Raw genomic sequence first — 13,761 nt, 5'->3', positions numbered from 1 at the left:
GTCCAAGTACGGAGGGCGCGCACCGCGCGGAGCCGGACATGTTGTGTCTTTGCCTTTCTACGCATCTGCGCCCATCTCGGCCCAGAACAAGGATTTCAAAAAGTGCCCCGCATATTTGACTTCAGAAGGACTCACCCCAAGCCGCGGAAGCAGCGAGAGCGGCCAGGACAAGAGCACGGAGCCACATCGTGGAAGGGCGACAGTCCCCGGGGCCTGTGAGCTCTCCGTGCAGCTCAGAGGGACTGCGCTGTCCAGCCCTGGAGCCAAGCCCCGCCCAGAGTTACCGCTCTGCGCTGCCAATTGCCTAATCCTCTAATTGGGAGAGATCAGAAAAGCCCTCCCTTTTCCCAGATCTCCCTGGGCTTCTAGTGGGGCCTCAAGCCAAGCCCACCCACAGTTTACCCTCTTTCATCAAACCAGTCTGGACTCTACTCTCAGATTACAGAGAGCTATAAACTCGCCCAACTACTTGTTACATAAGGGTTTCTCCCTTGCAGGACTCTAACCTCAGTGCACTGTGTCGGCCCCCAAAGGCCCGCACCAGCAGGCAGATGCTTTTAGGCAAAGGGAAGCTTTGATCCGAGGTCCTAGGAAAAAACTGGAAAATGTTAGAGCTACTCGCACCTCACAGCTCAGCTGGGTAAGTTAGGACATATCTCAGCTCCCAGGCCTTGTGTTTTCATAGCTTTCCAGGCTCTCAAGCTTGGAAGCGATCTTAAATTTCATCGAGTCCCCTTTCTGAGGCCTGAATTAGCTTCACAATATCCTGCCAAGTGGCCCAGCCTCCTGTCACACACCATCAGTGTCAGAGAACTCACTACTTTCCAAAGCAGGGATTTTTGGACAGAATGTAAAAATGAACTCCATCCCCCCATAGTCCCTGGCTCTAATCATCCATCCATCCATGTACCCATCCATTTTGTGAACATTTACCAAAATGCTTGGCACCTGGCCACATATAATGGATACAAAGGCCAATTCAAGACATGGTTCAGCTTTTCAAGGGGCTCACCATTGTAGACAAGACAGATGGGGTGGAGGAGCAGTAGGGGTGATGTCAAGGCAATGTGAAATCACCAAATTAAGGGGATACAGAGTGCTCTGGGCACACCTGGAAAGCTGTCATTTACAAGCTGCTGGGGACACAAGGAGGTCACTCAAAACCTCTTTCATGGGATTATTAAATGTCCAACAATAGAGAATTCACTAAACACACTCTGGTACCGCTGGCTAGGGAAATATGATGTATTCACTCAAAATAGTGATGTGCACAGCTATTTATTAACAATGAAGACAGGATGCGTTGTGAAAGGAGAAAATAACAGGTTATAAATTGTTGTGCGGTGCAGGCAGTTCCTCAAAAAGTTCAACACAGAGTTTCCATATGACCCAGCAACTCCCCTCCTAGGTGTCTACCGAAGAGAACTGAAAGCATGTCCATACAAAAACTTATACACAAAGAGCAGTGTCATTCATCCCAGTCAAAAAGTGGGCACAACCCACTTGTCCGTGACCGGATGAATGTGTAAATAAAGTGTGGTCTATGCATGCAGAGGCATATCATCCAGCCATAAGAAGAACACGCCACAACGTGGATGAAGCTGGAAAACATCGTGGTAAAGGAAAGAAGCCAGCCACAAAAGGCCACATGTCGTATGATGCTTTTTATATGTAATTTCCAGAATAGTCAAATCCATGGAGACAGAAAGTGGTTGACAGGGTCTGGGGAAGGGGAAAGAGACAGGAATGAGGAATAACTGCTAATGGGTATGAATTTTATCTTGGGGGTGGTAAAAATGTTCTGGGATTAAATAGTGATGATGTTAGTGCAACTTTGGGAATATACTAAAAACCACTAGATCGTACACTTTAAAAAGGTAAACTTTATGACATGTGACTTGTATTTCAATAAAATAATGAAATATTTTTTGAAAATCTAGATAGGTATAATATGGTCCCGTTTTAATAGTAACATATGTCTTTATTTGCATGGGAAAATATTGGAAGGCTATATATCTAATTAGAATTACAACAGCCATTTCCTGGCTGTAATCTTGTCAGTGTTTTACTTATTTGCATTTTCCACTTTTATTTCTTCATACATTCATTGACAAATATTTACTGAGAGCTTACTGTGTGGAAAACACTATGCCGAGAGTTTTGTATGCAGGATCTCAGTTCTCAAAATAACCCTGTGAGATTAATGCTGTCTCACGATCTTAAATTGATTTCTGTTGTTTAAGCCACCCAGTCTGTGATATTTTCTTCTGGCAGCCTAAGTAGACTAATACATAGGCTCAACTCAATTCTGTTATTTATTCCCAAAAGAAACTAAGGCCCAGAGATGGGGAGGGATTGCCTAAGGCCACACAGCGACTCAATGGCAAAGTCAGAACCAGAACTTGAGGCTTCTGCCTTCCAGCACAGTGTGACTGGCAGCCATTTCTCTTGCTTTTATATATCAGGAAGATATTCTAATCGGTAGCCTTATCTAAGGCAAATTGCCTTGTCAGTTCATTGACCCAGGCTTAGCATGGTAGGGCTGAAGGGATAGAAATAGCCAGGGGAGGCTGGGCACTGTGGCAACCCTTCCCGCTCAGTAATCCTAGCATTTTGAGAGGCCAAGGTGGGAGGATTGCTTGAGAGAGGAGTTCAAGACCAACCTGAGAAACATAGTCAGACCCTATCTCTCCAAGAAGAAGGGGAAAGGAAGAAGAAAAGAAAGAAGAAGAAGAAAAAGAGGAAGAAGAAGAAGAAGAAAGAGAAGGAAAAGGAGGGAAGAAAGAAGAAGAGGAAGAAGAAAGACAGAGAGAGACAAAAAAAGAAAGAGAGAGAGGAAGGAAGGAAGGAAGGAAGGAAGGAAGGAAGGAAGGAAGGAAGGAAGGAAGGAAGGAAGGGAGGGAGAGAGGGAGGGAGGGAGGGAGGGACAAAGATGGGAGCCATGTACCAGGTACCTGGGGAGCTATGTTCTATTTTCCCAATGTCACTTGGCAAGCCTGCCCTTGTCCAGGCCAGACCACTATTGACATTAGGAAAGACTGGGCAACCAGCAGCCATAAATCACATGACAGTCCCAGAGCTGCTGATGGATTCTTGCCCAAGGCCATGAGTTGTAGCTGAAATGAAGCTTCTGGAGCCCCAAACTCAAAAAGGGATGCTCATTGGCACTCATTCTAGCCACGTGCAGGCTGGTAAGGGGCATTGTGTGATGGAAATGAGGATGCTGTGACAGCATGCGAATCAGTCCCCAGAGCTAATTGACTCTACAAAAGTTGACTTGAGCTTTAGGGTTCCTCCCTTACTTTTATCCAGGACAGAAACCTGGTTGATAAACTGCATGCTAATAAAAAGCATCCCTATCTCTATCCACAAGGGAAAATCTGGGTGGTCCTCCTAAGTAGAAAGCAAGGCTAGTCCCACTCAGCACAATACACACACGCACACACATATGCACACATGCACATGCCTGTTAACCATCCTGCCCTGTTGCCCTAGCCAGCTGGCCTTTGCAACCCGGGAAACAGCCCTGGTTCTTGGCCTATGAAGATTTTATGGTGCTGTGTTCACAAAAATATAAAAGGTAAGGATTAGTTCTTCTCCTGAACCACTGCTCAATCACATGCCCGCTTGTGACACCAGCCAATTGTGCAAACAGAGAATTTTTTGGCCACTCCTAGGTTTTGCCTGGGTCTGACTGAAGCCTCTGACACCTTTTTCTGGTTCATGATGACTCTGCAGATTGTGATGCATGAGGCTGGAGCCTACCAAGCCTTACAATAGATCTAATTTTTGCTTAATACATATAACTCCCCTGCAACACTTCAGCTGTAAGCAGTATGTCTCTTGTTTAAATGGCAGTTGGTTGGGGGGGGGGTGGTTATTGTTTTCCCTGGGGAACACTCTCTGGTTTCCCATGTGGAACTATATGATGTGGAAAGTAAAATCCGAGGAACTGGCCTTAACTTCTAAGCAGGTAGTAGGACTTGGGAAAGTGGGCACATCTGGGGGCTTCAAATGAACTCCCCCAAACCTTTCCACCTCCATCAGTTTACTCAGCAGATATATGGAAAGCTCATATTAGAGCAGGCATTGGGCGTAACAAGCCCATGTCCTGCTGGGCCCCTCACTCAGCTTTGTCTCTGCACCGTGGGATTGATCAGGTGTAGATTTTGTGGTGGAGAACACTGAACTGGGAGACAGAAGTCTGAGAATCCACTGGGTGACATTTGGGAATTCCTTGTGGAAAAGCAGGAGGTGGCTATAGGAGAGGGGCTCTCTCATGCACCCTTCACCGTGGCTCCACACTCTATGAATCCAGGATTCTATGACATTCTCCACTGCAGCCTAGGCATATGCAGTGTTTCTGGAAACTCACTTATTCTCACAAGAATATCACGGTTTTTTGCCTCATCCGCATATCATCTGTACTTCCATGAGCAGTTTTCTTTAAATGAAGCACTCTTTTTACTTTAACATGCTCACTCAAAAAAGAGACTTTATACCATTTCCATAAGTGCAAGACCTGTATAACCTGCCATAAATTAGAGGTATGCATGGAAAATGTGTGACTGCATTTTTTAAATTAAAACGATGGTAAAAATAAAAACATACATAAAGAAATGCCAGTAAAAACACTTCTAGTTTACAAAAGTGTATAACTGAAAGAAGTCACTCAATGGGAAAAGTGAACCATTGAAGGCCAGTTAGTTACATGAAAGCAGGTCCAGCCTTGATCGCCATCATAACCACCATGTAGGTGACAAGGCAAGGGTTACCTACCTTTGGCAAGGGTCATCGTCATCAAGGTCATTTCTTTCTGCTTCAGGGAACATCTTCCTGTTAACATTCGGTTCAATGGGCAGAAATTGTATTATGTTACACCTTCCCAGGACCACGATGCTGTGTTATACTTAGGGGGTCAGACTCCCTGGGGTCAATCAGGTCCTAGGACTGACTGGTCAGAGCATCGGGGGAAATTTTGGCCTGGTCGTGGGTCATAGAGGAAAGAGCTGTACTCCCACGGGCATAAGTAGTCACCCTCAACGGCTCAAACAACCGGAAATCGGGCCATGTACATTCATTAGGCAATCACTCTGTGAGTGCTGAGCAAGAATTATTAGTGAGAGTAGGGTAAACTATGGTAGAAAACAGGCCATAGTTTTCATAGGCCATAGAATTTCAACGGCTTATTTTTCACTTAGGTAAAGGACTAGAGCATTGTTCAGGTCCACAAGGTGGCTCCATATGGTCATTCAGAGATCGAAATTAGGGTATCGGCAAACTTTCTCTATAAAGGGCGAGATAGTAAGTACTTTGGGCTTTGCAGGCCATGGGCTGTCTGTGGCAACTGCTGTGGTAGTAAGGCGGCCCATAAACAATACCTATGCAGATGGACATGGCTGTGCTTCAATAGAACTTTATTTTTAAAAAGACAGTAGGCCAGATTTGGCCCTCAGGCTGTCGTTTACTCAGTCCTGATCTAGGCTATGGTGGCTTTGCCTTCCTTCACTCATGGTTTCTAATGTTGCCATAGGTCAATTCCCTGTCACCTGGAAGAGGCAGGAGCAGAAGTGTGACCATGGAGCATTTGTATGGGCCAGGCCTGGCTGTGGCACTCTCCACTCCCACTCAGAGGACATTGGTGAGAACTTAGTCACATGATCAATCTAATTGCAACCAAGGCTAGAAAATGTAATCTGGCTGTGTACCAAGGAAGGTGGGACAGATTTTAACAGACTGCCAACAATCTTTCTCACAGGTAATATCCATTAAACCATGGACTTGATAGTAAGGGTTTTTTTTCCCTAATACACAGCAAAATAAATAAACAGCCATTATATAAGTGGTTTCTAGTTTGTGCGCCCTCGAAAATGATCTTGCATAACTCCAGGAATAAGTGCACCACACTCTGATAAACACTAAGTTTTTGCATTTCTTTGATTCAAATCACAAAAGGCTGATTATAAACCCAGATTCTATTCACTGGCGCTACTCTATTAAGCCTTCCTTTAGCCTCTTAAGAACAAAATGGGAAAAAAGATGATTCAGAAAGCAATGTAAATAAAAATTTAGATACAGAAAAGTGAAGATTGAATTATAATCTGGAAAGAACCCTGTAAACTCAAACTACAGATTACATTATAAGCATCCAGGTGAATAGAGTGGCCTCCATGGAGAGGCATGTTCTGTGTGTTTTCTTGCCCTGAGAACTATCAACATTCATATATGTTAATGCCCAAAACTGTGATGACTCTTGATGATAGTGGGTATTGAGAGATGGGCAAAATTTGGAGAGGCAGAGAAGAAATTAGCATTGGAACAAGGCAGGTTCAGAGGCTTCTTGGGGAGGCCAGTTGGACTAGAAGGGTGAATGGAGGACGGAGAGCTTGAATGCCAAGCCAAGGAGAACAGACTTCATCCCTAGACAATGAAGAGACGCTGAAAGACTTTAATTCTGAGAATTGCACAATGAAGGGCGTTTCTGAAAGTAGAGCCTGGCAGAAGCAGCCAAGCCAGTGTTTACTCTCAAGGGGAACCTCCTACACACTCTTTGGGAAGGTGGAAAATAAAATTGTCCTTTTCAAAGGTGCCTAATTCCTAGCTTGTGAAAGCTTGGCTTTGGGGCTTACATAGGACTCAGCAAGCATAAATGACATATACTTCTCCAAAAAGCTGGACTGCACAAAGGTCTGCCCAAATCTCAGGATCTACTGGTGTTGGCCCTGTGTTCTCACTTTAGAAGGTCATGCAAGGGACAAAATCTCTAGAATCCTTCGTGAGCTGGGTCATAGCTGGGGTGGGGAAGTTCTAGCCCTTCTGAAACTTCCCACATAGCTGTCCTTCTATGGAGGACAGGAGCACATCAGGGTGGGTACAGTCCACAGTCCCCCTTCCATCCCACCAATCAGGCTCCAAGGGGTCTTCATATCCACAAAATACCATTTTCCCAGATCAACAGCACACACACCAAGACACGCAAATTCAAACCAGATACCCAAATGGCACTTATTGAATTTGCAAGGAGTTTTACCACTATTCTTTTGGTGGTAGTGCCTGGTGGCAACAATACAGAAAACCAGGAACTTTCACCACTGATGTGAGAGATCAATTAGTTCAAGCTTTCTTGGGGGCAATTTAGCAAAATCTATCCTAACATTTCAAAAAGGCATCCCTTTTGCCCCAGCTATTTTTTATTAGCCATGTTCCTTATTTTCTCCATTCGGACACTTTGAGATGCAGGGCTTTGCTCCTGGAGGGACTGCGCCTTCCAAGGTTAGCCAATTGCTAGAGATATAAGCCACTTGGCTCTTAGTGTGCCTTTCATGTACAAACTCACCGATCCAGAGCCCACATCCCCAACCACCTCCTTTGTGGGGCTCTCCCACTCTAGACTAATAGCCTCACACCCTAATCACCCCAGAGCTAGGTACCGGATGGAGCAGCCCCGATGCTGCAGAGCCCCCTGAAATTGTTCAAACAAACCAATCCTAAACCTGCTCACCCTGCCTCACCACTTCCTTCCCGTGGAAACCACAGGAACACCTCTTGCCACACCCCCATCACCACCACCTTCTGATGGACTCCAGCGTTGTCTGTGTAGTGTCCTGCTCGCATGGTATGGAGTGCCCCCTTGTCTTGTCTTGGGATCTGTGAGTAACAAGCTACTTATTCTTTCTTTCTTTCTTTCTTTTTTTCTTTTCTTTCTTTCTTTTATTTTCTTTCTTTCTTTTTTTTTTTTTTTTTTTTTGAGACAGAGTCTCACTCTGTTGCCCACCCTGGAGTGCAATGGCACAATCTCGGCTCACTACAACCTCTGTCTCCCAGGTTCAAGTGATTCTCCTTCCTCAGCCTCCCGAGTAGCTGGGATTATAGGCACCCACCACCAGATATTTTTTTTTTTTTTTTGTATTTTTAGTAGAGACGGGGTTTCACCATGTTGGTCAGGCTGGTCTCGAACTCCTGACCTCAGGTAATCCATCCACCTTGGCCTCCCAAAGTGCTGGGATTACAGATGTGGGCCAGCACGCCCAGCCCAAATTGCTTTTTCAATGGCTGACATCTGATCGGGCGGCCTGCTGTACATAAATAATGATAAAATCTTTATGTTAAAGCACTATTCTCTAGGAATAATTCTGAATGAGCCCAAAGATGTATGTATCAGATGGTCACCTCAGTGAAGTTGACAATGGTACAAAATAGGAAATCATTCGAATGGCTAACAATAGCAGATAGTTAAATAATTTATTGAGTATTATATCATGGGATGCAATGTAGCTGTCAGAAGGGTAGAAAAAAATGTTTTTAAATGCTTGTGTAAAGGAAAAAGAGTTTAACACTTCCTGTGAAAGAAGAGGGATCCAAAATTTTTTATTTCCCCCCCAGTTATCCTAAGAAAACAGTGAAATAAAGTTTTTAAAGCTACAAACCCACATTGACAAACTGTGAAAGAAGAGATGACAGCATTTTGGGCACTGAAAGGCCAACAGAATGATGAGAACTAGTTTTAGAACAGAAAAAAGAGACGTTAACTCATGGAGAGAAAGACACCACCATGCACCTATGCAATCAGAATAGAGACAGAAAAGACTCTCTGGGTTTAGGGGTATTGGATACCTGTAAAAGTTGGGGCGTAGGTATCCCCTACTTAAGCCCATGAGGAGTGCACCTCTCCCCTTCGAGCTCCACCCCAAGGCCAAAGTGTTCTGGAGGCTCTCTGCCTCTGCCACTCCTAGAACTGGGCTGACCCCAGGAACTCTGACCACCTAATTACAACAGAATATCGGAAGGTCCTTGCCAGATGTCAATATAAGGTGATTTCTGTGCAGAGATCTGAGTGTCAAAAGGAAGAAGTTTCCCAAAGCTCATGTAATGGCTGCAGTAATGATGACTCTTGACAAAGTCAATGCCTGGCCACAAAACAAGCTCTCATGATGGTGGACAAGTTTGTCCCTGCCTTCATATTACTAATTGACCATCGACAGTCCATTTTTCCCATTGAATAACTTATTTTCAGAAATGTGCTTCTATAACTCAGTTGTTGCATGCAGTGAAACTAATGGAGGAATTATATAGTAATGAATAAGAATCAAAGTGTACCAATCCTTCTAAAAATACTGAAGATATCAGCCAGAGTTCTGTTCTCTCACATGAAAAGTTCAGGAGGTAAATAGAGCTTGAAACACAATTACATAAATAAATGTAATAAATGAAATAAATAGATTAGATAGATACTAGGTAGATGATAGATAATAGATAGATGATAGATAATTGATAGCTGATAGATAATAGATAGATGATAGATAGATAGATAGATGATATAGATAGATAGATAGATGATAGATAGATAGATAGATAGATAGATAGATGATAGATAGATAGACAGACATTTTATGGCATTACCGTCCTATAAAGAGAGAAGTCTGTTTCCTAAAGGTCAAGGTAGAAAAGCTGTCCTCCAGGCACCCACGGTGTGCTCCAGCAACCTTGCCAACACCAGCCCTGCTGCCCGTGGGCTGGCCCCCCTGCCATCACTGATCAGGGTCACACTTCCGCCACGCTGTGGCTGGCCATCCCCCTTCCTACCCATCCTTTAATTTCAGACTTGAGCTCCACCCCATTCATGGAGCACAGCAAGCTCTTTGCAATGAATTTCCTTGTATTTTGAGACAATCAAGCGGCAAGGTAGATTTTTTTCTCCCCAGCCCTTCCCGTCCTTGGGAATAATAAGGCACACTCTTGATACAAACTTTTAGCAGAGCATTTGGGGCAGGACTGAGTGGGATCTGTCCCTGCTGGAAGAAGAGAGGCTCATCTTGTAGATGCGTTGCCTGGGGCAGCACCAGGTGGGGCAGCTACCCAGGTGCAGGGCCTGAGCCTGCTTCCCACCCTCCCCTGCAGCTCTGCCCTGGGGGAATCTGGACTGAGTTGGTCCAAGGAGAGGAAATCCCTTTTGTCCCTCTGAGGTAGGCTCCTGGAGACTTAATGGGAAAGTCCAGGAAGTGGAAAAGGGAAAAACTGCTGGCTCCAACCTCTGTTCTGCTAGTGAGTTTAGTCTTTTCAGTCAGACTTTTCAGGGAGTGGATTCTACCTTTTCCTCTTTCCAGATATTACAGATGGAATGGATAACACTATATTGTATTGGCTTGTATATCATTTAACTATTTTGCATGGTCTTATTGTCAGTCCAAGTTCTGCGATATCACACCACCAGCATCTCAGGAGCCTCAGGACAGAGGGAAGTATTCTTCCTTTGTGATAATGCTGCCCTCTACTGGACATCAGGAAATTCACAGGTGAAGATTGATGTTTGTCCCTAAAGTTTTGCTTTGATTTAATTTAATGGATAGGGTTCAAGATTGTTTAAAAAAAGGGGGGGAGGGGGAGGCAGTGGGTACTGGAAAAATAAATTGTTTATTTTACAATAAGAAAGTGATTAAATATTTTATTTTTTTACAATGGTGGAAAATTAGAAGTGATTGTGAAAATGATGTGTACCTGTCTTGCTGGTGAGTAGGATGTGATTTGGCGCTTTAGGAAAGTGAATTCGTAGAACTCAAAAATATTGACTTATAAGGGGCATGGCCATTGGCCCAGTCCATCTTATGCAAATCTGGATGCCATAAATAATATTTAAAAGTAAAAATACTGGGGTGGAGGTTGCAGTGAGCGGAGATGACGCCACTACACTCCAGCCTGGGCGAAAGAGTGAGACTCTGTCTCAAAACAAAAAAAAAAAAAAAAAAAAAGAAGAAGAAGTCATTCCCAATGTTGCTCATCAAATTATGACCATATCTGGGATCAGACTAATGGCTAAAGAAACTGTGACACATCAACACCAGGCAGAGAATAAAGCAGTTTTTTTGTTGTTGTTGTTTTGGAGAGCCTCTAGGAACTCGAAAAATATATATGCCGCACTCTTAAGACCCAGTGGTTCTTAATCGGGGTGTTCATTAAAATGCCAGAAAACTGAAAATACTTCTAGGTCCCATCCAAGGAGATTTTGCTTCCGATTGACTGGCTAGTGGCCTGGCCATTGGTATTTTGGAAAAGCCCTCCAAGTGATTATTTTACTTACACTCCAGATAGAAAACTCCAAATTAAAGGGGAAAAAAAACAGACACCAGTGGCATTTAAATAAATGTCAACTTTAACTCCACAAAGCATCTGATTGCATGTGGACAGAAAGAGAAGGAAAGAGGGCCCTATATCTGGATAACTTAGAAATGTGCTCCCCCTAGCAAGATATCTACCAAAATTAGAACCACATTTGAGGATGCTGGCACTGCGAGCAATGTATAAATGATGCATGTAATGTCATTTAATATGATCGTATTTTTAAAAATGAGTTGAGTGGTGTTTTCTAGCTGTTAGTTTTTCCAAATATCAATATAGAAATTAGTCTTCTGCAGCTGCAGAGGCAATTCAGTTTCCAGCTTGCTTTCATGGCCTAGAGCCATAAAGTGGCCCAGAGCATCTCTGATCCACCCCTCCCACAACCACCTAATCCAGAGACAGCCGAATGCTTTGGACCATCTGATGAGAGAGGTAGCTGCATGGCAGTAAGAGTCCTGCTCTGAAGTGACAAGAGCCCTTAAGGCCTAGTTTTGACTTACTGCATACTTGCTGATACTGCATACTTGCTGATACTGCATACTTGCTGAGTGATCTTGGGTGAATCTTTTCACCTCTCTGAGGTTCACTATGAAATGAGAGGTCAAGGGTCCAAACTTAAACACCTTCAGAGGTGGAGTAATATCAGTGAGTAAAATAGACCAGGCACAGCACAAAGTGGAACGGTGTAGACTGTGGCACGCTGAGAACTTATGCCTCTGTAAAGGGGGCAGCCACCACTCAGTTCCTGCAGATTACTCTATCTTTGCTGAGGATAGTTGCACAGGTAGTGCACTGCAGAAGGGTAACGCTTTAGAGAAGGTGTCATTTGCATCATAGATGCAGATATTTATCCATGGCAGTTTCCTGGAAGATGTCTGTAGAAGGTTTTGAGGAAGGGGCACCTTGTAATTTGCATAAAAGGTGTTGTATGTGCCGGGCGCGGTGGCTCACGCTTGTAATCCCAGCACTTTGGGAGGCCGAGGCGGGCGGATCACGAGGTCAGGAGATCGAGACCACGGTGAAACCACGTCTCTACTAAAAATACAAAAAATTAGCCAGGCATGGTGGCGGGCGCCTGTAGTCCCAGCTACTCGGAGAGGCTGAGGCAGGAGAATGGCGTGAACCTGGGAGGCGGAGCTTGCAGTGAGCTGAGACTGCGCCACTGCACTCCAGCCTGGGTGATAGAGCGAGACTCCAACCCCAAAAAAAAAAAAAAAAAAAAAAAAAAAAAAAAAAAAAAAAAAAAAAACAAAAAGATGTTGTATGGACCGCCAGAAGTGCTGGTTATCACGTGGGAATGCAGCTCTGTAATGGTATCTTCTGGGTATTCTTCTTCTTGTTGTTTCCTGAAGAAGCTAGAAATACGGCATTTAATGTGAAATTTTCCTAATTTAAAATTTGCTGGCAACAAATTCCAAAACATGTTTAACGTTGTGTGGGCCAAACAAAATACTTCAGGGGGTCAGATTCAGGCTCTGAGTTGGAGATCTCTCACCCAGATGAGTCACTGGCATCTCAGAAACCCTCCTATTGTATGCATCTTATGTAATCTTGAAGCAATCATGAAGAAAAACCAATTACCCTGGTGAATTATACAGATATAATATGGATTATGTGGCTATATAAAGTAAGAGTGCATCCTTTGAATGATGGTATTTAACATTCTCCCTACCCTGTGACTAACTTTGATTTGTCCTTTCTTAATGTAAATGCTATTTCTCCAGAGAGAGCCTCCTAAGGTTTTAATCTAACTTAGGTTCCCTCTGTTACACTTTCTTGAAAACACCTTATTCTCCTGAGTGACACCTATCAAAGTTACAGTGTGAGATATCCACTGGCGTGAATGTTTGCTTAATGTCTGTTTGCTCACTCTTTGGTAGCAGCCATGTTTTGTTCACTGCTATATCCCTAGTGGGGATATGCCTGGAATATATCAGATGCTCAGTGTAGATTTATTTTTTATATTTTATTATTATTATCTTATCTTTTTTTTTTTCGAGAAGGATTCTCACTCTGTCACCCAGTCTGGAGTGCAATGGTGCAGCTTCTGCTCACTGCAACCTCCACCTCCCGGGTTCAAGTGATTCTCCCACCTCAGCCTCCCGAGTAGCTGGGACTACAGGCACACACCACTACGCCTGGCTAATTTTTGTATTTTTTTTAGTAGAGATGGGGTTTCACCATGTTGGCCAAGCTGGTCTTGAACTCCTGACCTTAAGTGATCCACCTGCCTCAGCCTCCCAAAATGCTGGGATTACAGCCATGAGCCACCACACCCAGTCAGTGCAGATATATATTGAATGATAGATTCATCTCGACCCCATCAGGGAAGCTTCATTTCTTCTTGGCATTGCTGATCTGACCCTTGATGCCTAGAATTTGACTTCTAGGTTTTTTATTTTGGATGATGTCAGCTTTCCATGGCTATGGATACCCCATCACCCACACCTCTCTGAGCCAGAGAAGAGACCCAGCTCAAACTTGTGATGTCCAAGTCATCCATACTTGGCTTGTGGCCGAAGCCCCTGTGGGTTGGGATTGGGGGACTTGCATTTTGGGTAACATACACAGACACCTTCTCTGACAGAAAGTGGGTGCTGGGGGCAGGGGGAGAATTATCAGCACAGAATTAAATTCTGCCCCTGTATA

General features: G+C 44.1%; 1 protein-coding gene across 4 annotated transcripts in view; it reads right to left on the bottom strand.

Moving 5' to 3' along the window:
* CES1 (carboxylesterase 1) overlaps positions 1-241 on the bottom strand; it is a 30,206-nt gene extending 29,965 nt beyond the window's left edge. For 3 of the 4 annotated variants that reach the window (XM_055299264.2, XM_063612679.1, XM_055299265.2), the window contains exon 1: positions 136-241. In XM_055299264.2, the coding sequence (XP_055155239.1) occupies positions 136-187 (52 nt within the window). In that variant the 5' untranslated portion in view covers positions 188-241. The remainder of the gene's footprint in view (positions 1-135) is intronic. The other variant, XM_063612680.1, reaches the window with a different exon arrangement.
* Positions 242-13,761: the final 13,520 nt, after the last annotated feature.

The sequence above is a fragment of the Symphalangus syndactylus genome, chromosome 11, assembly GCF_028878055.3.
Source record: "Symphalangus syndactylus isolate Jambi chromosome 11, NHGRI_mSymSyn1-v2.1_pri, whole genome shotgun sequence".
Lineage (NCBI taxonomy): Eukaryota > Metazoa > Chordata > Mammalia > Primates > Hylobatidae > Symphalangus > Symphalangus syndactylus.
The sequence above is the reverse complement of the archived record's forward strand: the minus strand, read 5'-3'. Positions and strand labels throughout refer to the sequence as shown.